This window comes from Hoplias malabaricus, chromosome X2 (genome assembly GCF_029633855.1).
Source record: "Hoplias malabaricus isolate fHopMal1 chromosome X2, fHopMal1.hap1, whole genome shotgun sequence".
In the NCBI taxonomy this organism is placed as follows: Eukaryota; Metazoa; Chordata; class Actinopteri; order Characiformes; family Erythrinidae; genus Hoplias; species Hoplias malabaricus.
Window position 1 is genome coordinate 3086499 of NC_089819.1, and position 18087 is coordinate 3104585.

Consider the following 18087-nt stretch of genomic DNA (forward strand, 5'->3'; position numbering starts at 1 on the left):
TTGCTAAGATACAGCTGAACCTTCCCCTCAGTGAAGAGAATCAACCGCCTGTTTCAACGTCTCTGTAAAATTCCCACTTTAAGTAGTCACGAAATAACTATTAACTTAGAATAATGGCTTTCAATTTACAAACATTTGTAAAACAAGAACCTGATTAAAATAAGGACAACATAAGAGTGTATATATAATTGATAATTTATAAATAAATTAAGAATATTCAATGTGTCTGACCTTCAAGCCCTCAGACGACGTTGCATGAAAAGTAAATAGTCAAGTGGGCTTGAGTACTTTGGAAAATCATCAAAAATAGTTATTCACTTATGTACATATTCAAATGAACAAATCACTGATTGTTATATAGCTTTTTACCAAATGTTCCAATTTTTTTTATTATTACTTTCTCAAATCTCTTAATAGTCCTCTTCTTGGGGGGAAAAACAGCATTGACTAGAATTCTATATACTTTATGTATCACTAGTTTTTAACTGCCACACTATACAATATAGGCTACATATATTAATAAAAATACTTTAAATTGATTTGAACACTTATTGTTTGTATACATTGTCAAAATTTCAAGAAAATAATGTATTTAAATGAATATGTATAGTTGGGCTTTAATATAGCGTAAGTACACATCATCTACCCAACTTGGTCCTTTATTTCAGAATATTGGGAAAGAAATCACTAGAGAGGCCACCACCAATGACATCTAAGTATAAGCTACTGAACTTATTGCTGCTTACTGAGCAATAAGCAACCACAATTGCATATTACCATACGAATAACTCAATGCCTCTAAAAGCCACATCACAAAAAGTTACCATATAATATGGCATACACAAAGCAGTCTGATGCCTGAGACACTGCTTTATGATACTTTTAATATTTTGCAAGGTTTTGGCCTAATACATATTTTTAAAATTATATTTATGCTGAGAAGGTTCAGGCAAGTTGTTACAGGTCCTGAAGAAAACTATCAACCAAACAAACATTTCCCATAATTTTACTTTATTATTTATTAAAGTAATATACCAGCATATATAAATATATATATATTGTTGTTGTTTGTAGATCACTGTAGAGAAATAATTGTAGAGCCTATAATTTTTGATAAGACTCTATTATGAATTGATGCAAAATTAATGAAGACAACACCTGAATGTTTAAATATTTATTAACAATCCAATGTTGTGAATGTTGGCACTTGAGCAATTTATGGATTTTATTTTCATGTCACTAATATGATAAATACAAATGATAGTGTTGGGCTAAAATGTACAACGATCACAGCAATTATTAATATGAACATAAATCCATCTAAACACACCAAGCTGAAAAAATTCAGAATGTTTTCAATCACCCAGTGACAAAAATGATGAGCCTTTGGTCTGAATTACCCCTCAGTGTTTTAATTACAATCATCTGCGAATTGGAACTATATTGCACCTGTTGGAGAAGACAAACAAAAAAATTACATATATAAAAAAATGGAAACTAAGATTCAACACATATTTATAATAATTTTATGCACTTATGCAATTTTAAAAGGCTTGACTTAAAAGTACTGTAAACAAAACAAAACAAAGCTATGAAGAACATTTAGAAAATTTTAAATATTAACTACACATGCTGGAAAAGGTATCCCTGCAGGCAGACAGCTACTGTTTCAGCTTGAAATCTGACAGTATTACTGCATCCATAGCAATGCAATACCTGTTAACAGATTATATTACTGTTGAAGGGAATGGGTGATTCAAACATTACAATTAACAGATGAGAAAAATCACCAAACCACACATCGGCTCAGTTTGGCTTGTTTGAAATCTCTAGGTGTTCTGCATCCTGTAATCATTCTTCAATTGAATGGCGTCTTTTAGATGACACATCTTTTAGGTGAGAGAACTTTGATGAGAGAAATTTTGGAAAAACTATCAAACTGTGAATTCTATTCAAATGATGTGGTGTAATGCTGTGCTAGAGAATGCTGTAACAACATGATATATAATAATACTAGTTTAAGACACTTTTAGTTAACCCTGGCTCATTGATTATTCATTCGTTCATTATCTGCAACCGTTTATCCAGTTTAGGGCCGCGGTCAAGTGGAACAATACTCCGGAATCACTGGGCGCAAGGCGGGAAAACAGTCCAGGGCAAAACATACACTCACACCTACGGACGCATTTGAGTCGCCCCTCATTGATTATGACAATTTAAAAAAAATTACCCCAGTAGACCTCTTCCAGACCAGCGCTGTGGAGTCAGGCTAAGATGCACACTCTGTCCATTCCGAACCACTGCAATACTTACAGATTTCTAAAGGGAGGCAGAAAAATACATGTGCAAAATATACAGCAAAAGGGATGTTCACTGGTTCTTGAACATTTAAAAAGTAAATATAATTTTGAAACATCTCTTCTTTATTTGTGACATACCCCCTCACTGTGTTGGACCACAGAAGCAATGTTTTGCAGGTTCTGGAAATTGCTTGTGTTGACAGAACCAAACTGAATGATCTCATCACCCATGTGCAAGCCCTGGGGACAAAAGGAAACATTTATAAAAAATATAAACCTGAATTATCAATTTATGCTAAATAGGTCTAAACCTGTCAAAGGGTATAAAGGAGTATATCAATGATTTTCAAACACTTTGTTGAGTTAAGACCACCATTTAGAGTCAATTGATGTGAAATGCTCTGTACCAGGACATTCAACCTGCAGAATTCAAAAGGTTTAAAGCCCCTACAAGACACCTTTTAGAAAATTATTAGATTTTCTTGGTGTGTATATAACATGTCTATATTTGTGATGTAGGCATTGTGATTCTGTAAGCTGTTAAGTTCTGCTTCAACTAACCATGTCAGATGTAAGCCCTCTGAATGACATCTACATGACATAATTGTGCCCCCCCACCCCCCAAAAAAAGAATGAGAAATCATTTCCCTTCATTTATGCTTTAAAAAGTCTACAAGGAATTTAACCTCACCGCCTGATAAGCAGGGGAGCCCTGCGTCACAGCATCTACCCGAGCAAACGGTGGTGGCAAAGATGCCTCCTGCTCCATTCTCTCCACTTGGGCTTCGGCTTGATCCTGCTCACGCTTAGCCCTCTCCCGTGCATGCAGCTTATGAAGAGCCTCCTCAATCTCCACCATGATAGCTTTATGATCATTCTGCAAACCTGGCAACAAAACACTTCATTCAATTTGATTATTTTGACTATCATAGACTACACCAAGTTTTGGTATGGGAATGTTCATGCTTTACTGCATGGCAACATTATCCAGGCCAAATTAAGGGTGCATGCATTATTGAACTTTCTTATAATATCATAATACTCGCTACTATCACTGACCACTGAAGTGTTCTTGATAAAGTAATGAGCATTTGCATTTTTTTTTATGTTTTTGGACATGTTTAGTTACCTACATGAGATACTGTGTCTTGCGGTCCGAATCTGGACCAGATCTACATCTGCTCGAGGATAGCCTTCAACATCAACTAGAGGAGCATGCATCCCCACATCTCCTTGCTGAAGGTACACAAATGCAATGCAGGTAAATGTTAATTCAGCTGTGCAGATACAATTACAGTGAAACACAGACCCCCATAAAACCATCATAGAAAGTTAGATGTATAAGTCATGTTCATAATTGTAAGAAACATTCTCAGCATTTTTATGACATGCTAAAACATAATTATGAGACCTTTATTAATATATCTTATTAAATAACAATACAGTCACATTCTGTGTTGCTCTAAATATTGTATTAGCATCTTCTAATCTGTTCCTCAGCGGTCCCATAGGACCACCACAGAGAAGGTATGATTTGAATGGTGTATAATTCTTAGTGCAGCAGTGACACTGATGTGGTGGTGAGGTGTTAATGAGTTCCAAACAAGTTTAAGTGGATCAGACACAGCACTGTTTTGTTGCACATACATCTGTTTAATTCGCTGTGAGCGTTAATACAACTAAACAGTCCAAGAAACGCATCTACACGTTCAAAATAAGGGACCGTCGTCAAATTGCACGTCCTTATGAAGTTTTGTGCTGAACTTCAAAATCTCAATATCTTTAATATAGGGCCCGAAACTCTACATCCAGTGCATTAAGGATTGTCTAGATAATCATGACTAACAGTTAGCAACTCTGAATACACTTTAGTGTTTAATATTAATTAAATAAAAGAAAATCAATAACTAAAGTGTGGATACATACCACTGTGAGCAGAATTATAAGAAAGCCTTGACACCAGAAGTGCGAATTTGTCGAATGCTGAATATAAAACCAATTACACTGTGGTCCATACTCACAAGATTAAGTTATTTACAAGACTTCGTTACCCATATGTTTTATTTCTGTGCTCTTATTTTCTCAGTGGCTGTGGACTTTATGAAACCGACTTAACACCGTGGGCAGTGACTGGTGGTTAGCTAGCTACATGCTAAAAGGCTACACTTTTACAGTCTGTAGCTGGATAGAATACATATTATCATCATCAAGCAGAGTCTTGATTTACAGAAAGTTGTAGTTCGGGAGAAAAATGTCAACAGGCCAAACAGAACATCACTGCTTGAGCTAGCACACGGCTACTAGCTTGATTAGCGCATCTAGCTAAATAGGACGACGTTTCTAAGACAGGACCCCGGTATAAACTTACATCCTCCAACACCTCGTAGTACGCTTTAATCTGCTCTTCAATTTCATCTTTCTTTTTAACCAGACGCTGCACGTCCTCCACTGTAATTGTAGGACTATCATTGTTGTTTCTGTCTTCTGTCATTTTCATGGCTGACTGCTCCAGAAACTACAAGTATGGTTGGCAGAAAGGCACAAAACTAATATCTGCGTAACGCTTTTCTCATTTTTAATAATGGGACGTTTATATCAGCGCCTTCAGTGTGTTAACATCAAAGGTGCTTTAGGTCGTATTTATCACCAAAAACGTAGAGCCCCCATAGAGCAGGTGTCATGTAACAGGATTCAGTACAGAATCACCCACGCCACTCTGTGTAACGTTTATTTCATTATGTAAAGTCACTGGTGAAACAAATGATTGTGCTATTGTGGTCCTCAGTCAATGAACCTAGAGTAGGCCATTTTTATATAGACAGGCAAGTGTAAGCTATTTTTATAAAATTCATTCATTCATTATCTGTAACCGCTTATCCAATTCAGGGTCGCGGTGGGTCCAGAGCCTACCCGGAATCATTGGGCGCAAGGCTGGAATACACCCTGGAGGGGGCGCCAGTCCTTCACAGGGCAATACAGACACATTCACTCACGGACACTTTTGAGTCGCCAATCCACCTACCAACATGTGTTTTTGGACTGTGGGAGGATACCGGAGCACCCGGAGGAAACCCACGCAGACACAGGGAGAACACACCACACTCCTCGCAGACAGTCACCCGGAGGAAACCCACGCAGACACAGGGAGAACACACCACACTCCTCACAGACAGTCACCCGGAGCGGGAATCGAACCCACAACCTCCAGGTCCCTGGAGCTGTGTGACACTACCTGCTGCGCCACCGTGCCGCCCTATTTTTATAAAATATTTTACAAAATAATTAATCAATTCATCTTACCAGTATCTTCAGCATTCCTTCCAAAGTTAATAAACCAAACATGTGAATGAGCACTTCCTGAATACAGCTCATTACATTGTTTCCAAAAAAATTTTCTTACAGTCCACAATATAACTGAAATATGCAGCTCACCAAGTTGTTTAAGTAGAACTACAATTCACTGTGTGCATGATTTAATAAATGTATTTGTTTTTCTTAATTTTCACGAAAGGTGCCAATACTAGACTTGACTAGAAATACTTAAGCTTTCCTTGCTCAAAGAAACAAATTGGAGGAATGTTCTGTTGATTTTTATTAGAAACTAAGAACAGTTTTCATATTAACCAGATATATTTATCTGACAAGGTGTCGCTTAAACATGTAAACAAAAGTAACTTGCTGCATAGACATTTTTCAGACTTGTCACATTTAAAAGTGTGGGCCACTGTCACCCTGAGACACTGGAATTATAGCGCTCCTATAGGAAATAATGTCCAGCCCAACAGGTGGAGCTGAAACCTCTGAAAGTGCAATTGGTTTCCTAATTAATACAATAGCACTGTGCAAAATCATCCAAAACTTCAGCACTGCTTACAGCAGAGGTTTAAAAACGAGCTGTGTCTGGGCCTTAGCACCATACAGTTTAGTCATCTGCCTCTTTACAAAAACCATCAACTCATCAGCAAAATAGCAGGATCTTCATAAAACAAATTCAAGACATCAGAAGAAGACAAACGTTAATATTTTCAGAGCTGTGGCTAGGAGGAAGCCTGGTTTCACACCTGGTTTATAGGAAAAATATCATTCAATCACTGAAAAAAAGATAGCAATAATCATGATCTAAAGCAGGGATGCACAGTTTAAGTTCAGACAGCTGTTTCTATTACTGACCAGCTTTACTGGGTGGATTTGTGTAAGGTAACTACCAAAATGTGCTGGACACTATGGCTGTGCACCCTGATCAAAAACTTTCCTTAAGGGAAATTTCAATTACACATGGATCAGGAGAGTTAAAATGGGTTCCTTCCAGGCAAGAACACTTCAAACTTTAGTGTCTTTCCTCATCAAAACAAACCTTAAGACAACTCATCAACTATAATAAAAGACAGAGTTGATTTCACTGCTTGAAGTGGAAAGGTATTTTGCTGTGTCTCAGGTGGAACCCAATTTAACACCACTGAGAAAATAAAACATACACTCATGAGTCAAACATTATGGCCACCTGTCTAATACGCTATTGACAGGTGGTCATAATGTTAACAGTTTCTAATAGCTATTACAAGAATATTCCTTAGGAACATTTAAGTGACAGCTTGTGAGGCGAATTATGACGTTAAAGAAAACAAAATAAATCAAGAATATATAGAGTGTATATTACATCATGTATAACAAAACAAAATACTACAGTAAACTGTTAGTACCTGCTTATACACTACTGATATTTTAAACATATAAAACCTGAATACGTATGCATGTAGTACAACAATCACCAGTTCTGTATAGGTCTACCCTTCAATACACCGGAACCAACAAAAGCTTTTCATAAGGCTGCATATACACTGCAGGTTAAACTTACTTTTATTATTAGATTTTAAAATGGATATTTAAGTAATATAATATTACATATGTGGCATATACATACATACACATATATATGTTCTAAAACAACTCGTGTACCTGACGTAATGTATAATGACTGCAAGTCCTAATTTACTTCACTGTTATGCTTAATAAAGCCTTTAAACACTTGGACATTTTGATGGAGTATTGAGCGGTTTTAATCCACATTAAATAAGGTGGATGTTACTTTGTGTCCATTATAACCATGCCACAAAAAACCTGAGACACTGAACATGCAGACGTAACCTGACATGGGCGATGTGATGTGTGTTCACAATAACACTAATCATGGCCCAAACTTGAAGGTTGTGCAGTGTTTACATCATTCTTAAGTCATTCAGTGTTAATCAGAAAAATGAATACCTCAGGCTGTAATAATCTCTTGAAAGAATCATGCCAAATACACAACAGGTATTACACTGAGCTCATAGGTCTTGCATCACTGAAGCTTTTTTTTTTTGATTTTACACTTATTTTTGGGGATATTTTCTATTATTTTTCTATAGATAATGTGTTTACTGAACCTGCAATACGTTTGTAAACTTTGTTTCATGGATGGGACTAGTGTTCATTAGGGTAGTTTGCTTAGTAGCATGTGTGCTGTTTTCACAGGTCTCACACAGGTTTCACACTGATTAATGACATGGATAACAAAAACCCTCTGGGAAGACAAATGGTGTAGAGTTCTGCTAGTGACACCTTTCGTAATAAAGTTAAAGCGTGCAGATGAAATGTGTGGGAATTACTTAATATATAATGTATGGGAAACAGAACTTGTTCCCAAGTATTAAAAAAAACAAAACTTTCCCCACACACTAAGTGATTTGTATGCCTACATTTTATTTTGCTACCAGAAGGGCTCTGTACAAAAGCAGATATTATTAAATATTGATATACTTAAAACTATGGTTTTAGCAGCTGTAGTTTCATACTTTTTTTAATAAAATCTCTGGCTTGCTTATATTTTATTATTTTCATATATTAAATTTTCTATTTTTTCCCCCCCAGTACAGTATTTATGAAACCACTTGAACGGCAATTACGACTAGGTTTAAACCAGGCCCCAAACAGCATATAGGGTGTTTTACCCAGCAGTGTAGATGCAGCATATGAGCAAATGTCTAGGATGATACCGTTTCCTTAAACATATTCTCAACACTCTGTTTCTCCAGGATCAGTTTCATTGGAGGCATTGTCTCTGAGCACCAAAACTGACTGATCTCTGGCAATGGCTGCAGACTTTTCCAATGACAAGCGGTTCTCAAGCAGCTGAGACTGGGCTGCAATTTCATCCATTTTTTCCTGCACAGACCGTACCCACTGCTCCAGCTGCTCCTGAAACGCTTGTACTCCTTGGTTCACATTCTCTTGACGCTTCTGCAGGTCCTCCATCTGCTCTTGGTTTTCCCGGGCCTTTCTCTGGCCTTCACTCTCTAAGGGCCTGGGGGGTGCTCTGTGTCCATTCATGTAACTGTTGAACTCCTCAGGAGTGAGGTTAAGCGCTGGGCCGTCTAGTTTCTCAATGAAGGCCACTGTACATGACTAAAGAAAACACAGAATGAAGAGTTGACAGATAACAGAAATAATACAAAGACATAATTCAAGACGTAAATCTTGTAAAATCTTTGTTAAGCTATGTTGGGTGAACTCATGGCCTTAGTAATTTTCATTTTATATGCAATATTATATTCGAAATATAGGAAAGGTTTACAAGACCACAGCTTTGGAAGATTCAGAAGCTAAACCTAGAGCATGGGAGTTTTTAGACATTTGGAGTGGCCATGAAGATTGATTTATGGGCAGCCTCAAAATGTTCTGGAATGTTCTGGAGGGGAATGGGCCAGGGGAACACTTCCAGCTCTGCTCAGCAAGCATGGTAAAAATATGAAATCAAGTAAGGGTATTGTTGGTCATTGGAAGAAGCACTTTGTGGATATTATAAGCCTAAGGGATATGCCCCTTATTCAGATTCCATTTCTTTGGTGAAAGTTACTGAGATATTTGGAAAGCTCTACAGTTGTAAGCCCCCTGTATTGGTTGAGATTCACCTGGAATTTTTGAAGTTCCTCGATATTGGGGGCTGTCTTGAGTGATAATATCTGTAATATTGCATGGCTATTGGGAACAATGCCTTTGGATTGGCAGACTGGGCTGGCAGTTCCCATATTTAAAAAAAAAACTGAGTGGCAATTATCAGGGTATCACATACATCAGTCTCCTTAGGAAAGCCTATGCCCAGGTTCTTCACCTAACTGAGGGGGCATAGGAGTTTGCTACTTAACCCTATGTGTTTTGCAGATTTAAAGAAGGCATATGACCAAGTGCCCCCTCTAGGGTGTTTTTCTTCCTTTGGGCCCAGTGATTCCGGGTAGGCTTCGGACCCACCGCAACCCTCTTGAAAAATTTCCCCCTCCCATATACTAATGCCACAAACAGGAAGTTAATATTGCCAACCATTCCCATTTTATTAAGGTGTATCCATATAAATGGCCCACCCTGTACATTCATATTGTATTGGCAAGTGCTAGTAATACAGGAAAATGAAGCAGTGGCAAAATAAATATACAAGCTAGAGAAAACTATTTATACATTGATTTATTTTCAGTGTTTCAGATATTGCAGTGTGCTAAATTCAGTGGAACTGGCCAAAATGCAATGTTTATTAGCAAGAAGTAACATACAGATAAAATAAAAGTTCACTAAAAATCATAATACGTCATGGGAATTAATCATTTTATGCTTAACTCTATGTACTGAACGGAAACCTACCAAGTTGGTGAAGTAGTAGCCAGTCTCTCCTGCCATCAGGCTGTGAGGCAGACCGAACCGAGTGATATAGTTCATGTTGGAGTGAAGACGAGGTGGGTTAGCCCTCAGCACAACATAAATCAGACCTGACAGGAAGTCATCTGCATTGGCTGGCTGGCTATTGGTCAAAGCTAGAGCCTGGAAAACATTCTGACTGCACTTGGACACGCACGTTAGTTTGTCCTGAGGTGCACGTTTGGCATCCATTTCAATGATGGCTGTGGAACACAATGTTAAAAAGTATTTTCTTTTAAGTGTCAGCACACTTTCATAAATTTTGGAAATTATATATATCTCAAGACTTAACACAAATAAATAAACAAATAAATGTACATATGGCATATATTAGAAAGCATTATGTAATTAATGAATGAATTATGAAATAAAATTATTTTAGAGAACAAAACAAGTAAAGCATTTGAGTACAATTAAATATGACTGACAACAACCTGTGATTGCTGGTAAATACGGGTCACTGTCAATTCCACCTTTGGGGAACGGGACGCGTAGCATCTGAGGGGTGACCCAATTTAAAGACCTGGCAGATCAAACCACAAAAAAAAAGGAAACTGAGCAAACTACAGGACTTTAAAGCAAACAGCAACAAACAGGACCTAAAAGCAGGGGTTGGGGAAACTAACGGCCAGAGACCAAAAGGGCTTGTTCATTTCCGTGCTAGAAAGCTTCATTAAATCTGCTATTATTTTTTTTTATTTAAACTTTAATTTACTTTAAAAATATGTCATGTGATTTTCTAAATTGGAAATTGAAATAAAGGACTGCAAATGTACTGTTTTGTGTTACAGCTGTGTTCAGTGGCAGTGTGAAATGAAGAGGAACCATAGTAGTGTTTATTTTAGGGACATTAAGATTAATATAAAAGGAAGAGCAGGTTTTATAGTTATCAAATACTAGCTGTATTACAGTTTGTAAATAAGGGTCTGTCTCAGAAGCATCTTATAAATTAACATTAGCCAGCATATGTTGGGACAGGTGTGTACAGAGGGCCAATAATAATAAATAAACAAACAGCTTCTGAGGTGTACCTTTACATGCCAGTCTGTACACTGCAACACACTAATCAATCAGAGGAAGAATAGTCATTTGGACCAGAGCGATTTTGGCAGCACAAGTGAAAGATTTTTATATTTAAATATTGGCCTTAACCTTGGATTGCAGTTATTATTACAGGTAGAGAACAACAGAGCATTGTCAAACCAATTTCCTAAATGTTTATAAGATGTTTCCTGTTCCTGTGGTAAATTAAGTGAGGGTAGTCAAAGCACCCTTCTGACCAAACCACAAGGTAGGCAAATGCATTTTGAACATTGGAGAAAGCTATCCTGGACAAATCAAGGAAATGTTTTGCTCAGTTGTTTAATAAAATATTTTGATGTTATATATAAACAATGGTTAAACGTGTAAAATATTTAATTCCCTAAGGCATGCGGTTTACTAAGTGAAACTAAAGAGCAATTTCCATCCATCCATTATCTGTAACCGCTTATCCAATTTAGGGTCGCGGGGGGTCCAGAGCCTACCTGGCATCATCGGGCGCAAGGCCTAAAGAGCAATTTCTGTCACAAAAACAGACATTCAAAAATACTACACATATCTGGTCTGCCTACAGCTGACTAGTTCTACTCATTTACGTTGTATGGGTGTTCAGAATGGACTGATTTTTAGAGGCAAAGCACCTCACTGAACTGGCTTCTTTCATCTAATTGTTCGGAATTGTAACCAAGGGGTGGTATTTCTCATAATACTCATATTTAGGGACTGCTCCACAAGAGGGTGCTATTGTGCGTCAAATCAAAAACACATTGTCCTCATTGAATTGAGATCTTTTACATATTGGTTAATTCTTTCTAAACAGAGTTTGTAAAATAATTATTTACAAAATATTTACTATATTTAGTATACAAAAAATTACACAGAAGGAAAAATAAAGTGGGCCTTTAACCAGTGGCACACGTTTTTTAGCAAGAAAATCACCAAACTGTGCCAGAATCCCAACCTCAATAATCTCCCTGCCCTGCATTAAAGCAATCTGTCCGGCCTTCTGAGAATATCTGAAGGGTAAATATATCTCACTTGATCCTTCGCTGAAGTATCAGATCCTTCTGTTCATCATCACAACTGTCATGGCAAAACACCACCTTATGCAGACGTGTCATGATCAGCTTCTCAATATGTTCCATCATTTGTGAAAGTTGTGCTTCTGGCAGACCTGAAAGTAAAGGCAAAAAAAATAAATAAATAAATAAAATAAAAAAATATTTTAAATCATACATGTCATAGAATCAGTAAACATTTCATAATGAAATTCAATGCTGGAAAGGCATTAATTCAAATGCTGGGTTTTTGCCTTAAATAAATATAAATCAAGTAATATAAAATATGTGATGGAACTTTGAACATTATATTTATTGAATTAAATTGATAAATTAATAAATAACAAACTAAAACAAACACTATATTCTTTGTTCTGTCTGAATATCCCTGGTAAATATTATGTAGCAAGTAAACACATCGTTCAAAATGCAATGCTAGACAAAATTAATAGGCTATAAAAACAAATACAATCTTAAAAATAAAAACATTCTGATTCATGGACATTTTTTATACCCACCATTAAAGTGAACAGCAATGTTCTGGTAGAAATCCTGCACCAAGTCTGACTGCTTTTCAACAGGTAGGTCCTGAAATACAGAAAAAAAATGGTGACCTGCACAAGGGCTTTGGAGTTATGTGGAGGAATGCAATAGGTGGAAATTATGGGTTACTGGAAAACATATAGGTAGGAAACAGATAATTACATGGTAGGCCTCAATGGTGTTCAGGAAGGCTGTGCAACGGGAGTGCAGCCGCTGGGAGATCGGCTTTCGCAGTAGCTTGAGAAAGCCTGGGAAGTCTCCAGGCTCCAGACTCTGAAAGGCCTTCAGAGCTGCTTCCTGACCTTCTGAAGTCTCTACCAGTGACATATCAGAATAGGGTACAATTACTGACCAATAGCTAGAAAAAATATTCTGAAATATGACTGGGTGATATGACAAAAGTATATAGCCAATAAAAACAAAGTAACACAGTCCTCATACATTGCTCAGGTCACATACACACACACACACACACACACACATATATATATATATATATATATTGTCTGAGAAAAAGCATTAATGCCAAAATTAAAAAGTCTTTAGCTACACTGGCTAAAACATTTCAACATTATATATCTCTAGACTTATCTACTACAACAAGGGTTAGCTAGGCCTCTCCAAATTATTAGATGTTACTAAGCTGGGAGGGTGAAAACTAGCACGTGTCATTGAATAACATGCTTTCAGGACAATGTTTGACTAAGTTAACTATCTAAGAGTGTGCTTAGATTTGCATATCACTCTGAGTGTGAGTGGTAGGGCGGTCCTAACCACCCAAAGAGAGCACAAAATATTTGTGCACTATGTTCAGCAACATAGAAATATATGTATGTATTTCCACAGGTTATAAAGCACTTAAAGGGTGATGCTACTACTCAGTAAGTTAACTTATATCAAGATATCACACATCATAAATACCCTGCCGTGGTGGAGAAGGTGTCCCCCAAAACAGTCGCTTCATCGTACTGGAGCGTCTTCCCTTCTCCACATTTTTCTTCTCCTCAAATTTGGAGAATGTAAGCTGAAATCCTCCATCACCTTGAAGCCTGATGGTCATCAAACAAAAAGCAAGTCATCAGACACCTGTTGTAAACTCATTATACACTTTATTAGAAGCTAAAATGTTCTACTCACAGCCCAGTTTTTGAGATCCACACACACATAAAATTACAGACTGTATGCAACCTGTTGTCATGTAAAATTTACTAGGCACACAGTGCCACATTCACCAATGAAACACTTGGTAAAATCCATTACACAGCCAGATCATACGGCCTTAAATATTTGCAGAGTACCTGAGTACCCGTGAGTCCCCTCCTTCACAACTCTCAAGCAAGTCTGGCAAGATTCATGCATATAATTTGCATGAGGTTAACTGTTGATGTTAAAACTTTCAACACTTGCTAGCTGCAGTAGCCTTATTGCTCCACAAACCAGAGCTGGTCTAAATTTGAAGAGTGGAGTAAATTTGAATTTAGACTGAACTATTCCTTTAACATTTACTTACTTTAATTTACAAAATGTTAGGTTCTCATTCCTTACCCATTCTCTGGTTTGTTGGTTTCAGTCTTGCGGATTCTCTCTCTCCAACACTTGGAGCAGTAACCCTGCCAGGCTGGGTTGCCATAATAACCACAGCCATCTTTACAGAGAAGCTCAGCCTGTGAAACATGGATTCCCCTTTTCTGCTCACCCCACATTCTCCTCGATGCCACTCCTCCACCTAGCACACCAAACCTGTTGATGAATTATCGTTTTAAAACTACACTCCAAACTCACACTCATGCAATTGTACTACATGTGGTATTTTCAGATACTCAATGTTTCACCAAAGAGGACACTTCATTTCAAAAAAATAAAAACAACAACAAAACCCTACGTCATTGACGTGAAGAAATGAATTGTACCCCCTTGTGGAGCCTTTCTAAACCAGAGTATGTGAGTGAGTAAGTGAGTGAGTCAGTACCATGAGTTGCTTCTTCTAAAAAATAGATACACTGAAATTAGTGAAATAGCAACTTAACATTATAATCAGTAAATACAACATCTCACTTCCAGAGATTTAATTATGGAACAGCATTATCAGGCTAATGTCTGCAGAAAATCCTAAAGCTGCTAGTGTATGTGTTGTATAAAAAAAAAAAAATCTAACCTAATCTTGTAGTGTTTCTGGCATCAAATTCAAAATAGGCACCATTTTTTCAAAACATCTGAAATCTTGTCTTTATACTATTTACAGTTAAATGTAGTTTTGCATTCGATTCTCATTTTGCATAGGGTCCCAAATTTTCTGCAATGATCATTCAGGCCTGAAACAGAAGTAGACATTTGGACCAATGTATTTATTCACCTCCTGGCTTTTATTTTTATTTCCATCATTTAATTGCAGATTGAAAACATCAATACAGAATAAAATGGCAAACCAAAATAAAGAAATAAATAAGTAAAAATCTACTATTTTTGGGTTTAAAAATGTGTATTTGGGTGCTTGTGATAACATCATTCATGTGCTGCATTTTCTTATTCACCAGGGTCTTGTAAGACAAAGCAGCTACATTAATGTATTCAGGAGCTACACAGCATTTTCAAAATGTGTCTAATATACGTCTGTAAAGTGCCCAAAATCTTTAAAGTAGTTTGTCACAGTACATCAAGATTTGTCTGATCGTGACATAGAACAGACCAATGTAAGTCTACATGGCACACAATTCTAAAATGTTTTGGCCCCAATGGTATGGCATAGCGCTTACGCAGTGTGGTGTGCTCTGATAGTTTGAATGGCTTTGCCAATCACGGCAAGGGGCCATCTTTGTTTTCAGCAGAGTGATTACTGTTGGCTTAAAGATGTACCCATCATTCCTGACACTTCAGATAATCACTATGAGCTGTCTTTGGAGAAGTATGAACAAGATCCTGCATGTATACAGGGACATGAACAAGCCTCAACCAAGAATAAAAGCAAGGTCTATTCATTGATCAGACGTGCCCACAGAATCTAAGAAAGAAACCTTTAAGCTCTGAAATCATGAATATTACATTTTTTTTCTTGGTTGCCTCCCTTACTTGACTTTTTGCACAATCACACAGTTAAACAACAATCACTTATTTTACATCATATATTTATTTATTGACATTACTGTGTACAAATCCATTTTCAGTCTGAAATTAGTTGTGATTGTAGGGTACATATATTTTTATTTTTTGTCAAAAATAAAAAAAGCCAAATTATATTTATCCTGATTCCATTTATTAAAAAAATAAAAGCAGAATATATCCAAAGGGATGAATATTTTTATAGGAAATAGTTTAGTTTATTTAGCCTGAACCAGCCCTGCTTCTGTGTAAACAAGTTTTAAGACCTCAGTGACTTAAAATGTGCATGGTCATCAGATGACACCAAAAAAAATGTGAATTGACACCCACCACCTCTCCTTTCCTCTCTGGTCAACTGCAAGTGCTATATTTGTGGAAGAAAATCATGTAGTTGTAGTAGTAAAAACTGCCCAGGCACAAAATTGTAGATCATTAAATTCAGTGTGTATGGCCACTGAATGCTGAAGTGCATAGCAAGTAAACATCTATAGTCCCTATTGAATTTCTCAGTCCCAAGCACCTTCTGGAAACAACCTCATCACAAGAACATTGGGTTGGGAGCTTCATAAATCAAGTTTCCATAACACAGAAGCTACAAACAGGTTTAAGACCACTATGTGCGACGCTGATTGTCAGTTTTGGTGCTACAAATAACTATCTGGTAGTTTGATGGATGCATACCCACTCTAAAGTGTGGGGGAGGAGTGATAGTATTCTGGGTCTGTTTTTCAGAATCTGAGCTTGAGCTTTTAGTTCCTGTAATTGCTAATCTTAATGCTACAGCATACAAAGATATTTAGGTCAATTCTAGCCTTCCATAAAGCCATTCCTGAAGTCTGGAGGCACTTACAACCACAATGAGGCCATTTAAAAAAAAAAAAAAGGGTGGTGTCCATATACTTTTGTCCATGTAGCAAACATCAGGACTAAGAGGCTATACTGTTACTGTCAACAGAAAACCAAAACAAAAAAAAGAAAAAAAGCAATTCTTTAAATTAAATTTAAGTTAAATTAATTGGGACCTTTTGATTTTTATTTTATTTTTTAAGAGAATGTCAAGAAAGTGTAGAATATTTGTTGAATATTTTCAATGATCTGGCTTTTACTCAATGTTATGATTCTACATAGAGACTAAACTGTGCCAAACACAGAAACCTTCCTTCCTCTAAAGAAACAACTACTTTGTCTGATGTTACATTTCTAAAAGGAATTATTGGATGAGTGAGAAACATAAAATGCCACCAACGTATAAGACTTAAATTTGGGGACCTGGAAGATGACCTTAACACTTTACAGTTACTCTTGCTCTAATGGTGGGGACACAAGATGTGTACATGATATGTTCAGTCTGTGTGTAGCTTTCATCTAAATAGGGCGCTTTAAGGCGAGAGAGGGCAGCACTCTGTAAAAACCAGTCTAGTGAATCCAGAACATGACAAACTCGTGACTACAACCATATTATACAGTTTAGAGCTCAAACAGCTCAAGACACCAAACCCGACGATCACGTCTGAGTGTTTACAGCGTTAAGACAAATTTGACAAATGCAAATGTAACTTTACTGAAAACAACGAGAAAAAAATGACACCAAAACACAAACAGCCAACGCCGTTGACGTTAGTTATCGACATCAACGTTTCCAACTCCCCTGTAAACGAAGTACACGGTATGACACACGGATTAAACTGAGTTACATGGGTTTCCTTTTTAAATCCATGCGTCTCTTGGTCGGTTTCAGTCATTTAATATGTATTTCCTGTAATATTTTTTAAGTTCACTTTGCTCTGTAATATAGCTAAACAACTCTAACAGACGCTTCGTGTTTACTTGTTTTAAAGTTACACAAAAATACAGGCCAGTCGTTATAATTTGGAGTGTAATAACACAGCCTGTGTTCATTTAAAAAGTATTTAAAAGCTGAGAGTACCTGGCGGGACTTCCCTCGGTAGTGAGCCGGTGTTGTTGTGAAACGGGAAAAACATTCAGTTGTTGCTTTCCTTTTCTCAAAGCGCAGAGACACACTCCGCTCAGAGTGTCTATCGCCACCTGTTGGAGCGGAGTAGTCGCGGTTGCCAGGTTGCAGCTGCGGATTTAGTAAACAAGCTCAGCAAATAAGTGCAACGATCAAAAACAAATGTTTTGTAGGCTTAATTCTAAATATCCCAGCATACTAATCTACACGACAGCTGTTTTCAAATTTTATACACAATAAAGTTATTTATTTAATGAAGATTATTTTATATTTTAATTCACCAAAGAATCAAGATTATGCCAATGGCCATTCTTCTGGCTTAAAGCCTGTTGAAAGCTTGTGGGATGAGGTAAAG

The 18087-nt window shown here is 37.0% G+C and overlaps 2 protein-coding genes across 2 annotated transcripts; both read right to left on the reverse strand.

The window, feature by feature from the left end:
* Positions 1-1190: 1190 nt before the first annotated feature.
* Positions 1191-4937, reverse strand: LOC136677059 (26S proteasome non-ATPase regulatory subunit 9-like). The gene is made up of 6 exons (XM_066654438.1): positions 4669-4937; positions 3434-3536; positions 2992-3185; positions 2439-2540; positions 2231-2319; positions 1191-1449 (listed from the first exon to the last, which is right to left on the reverse strand). The coding sequence occupies exons 1-6, from the start codon at positions 4795-4797 to the stop codon at positions 1422-1424; spliced, it is 645 nt and encodes a 214-aa protein (XP_066510535.1). The 5' UTR covers positions 4798-4937; the 3' UTR covers positions 1191-1421.
* Positions 4938-5884: 947 nt separating this feature from the next.
* On the reverse strand, positions 5885-17817 carry LOC136677507 (rab5 GDP/GTP exchange factor-like). The gene is made up of 9 exons (XM_066655072.1): positions 17688-17817; positions 14210-14404; positions 13586-13713; positions 12827-12978; positions 12640-12709; positions 12102-12237; positions 10457-10545; positions 9969-10225; positions 5885-8741 (listed from the first exon to the last, which is right to left on the reverse strand). The coding sequence occupies exons 2-9, from the start codon at positions 14365-14367 to the stop codon at positions 8352-8354; spliced, it is 1380 nt and encodes a 459-aa protein (XP_066511169.1). The 5' UTR covers positions 14368-14404; positions 17688-17817; the 3' UTR covers positions 5885-8351.
* Between the last annotated feature and the right edge of the window lie 270 nt (positions 17818-18087).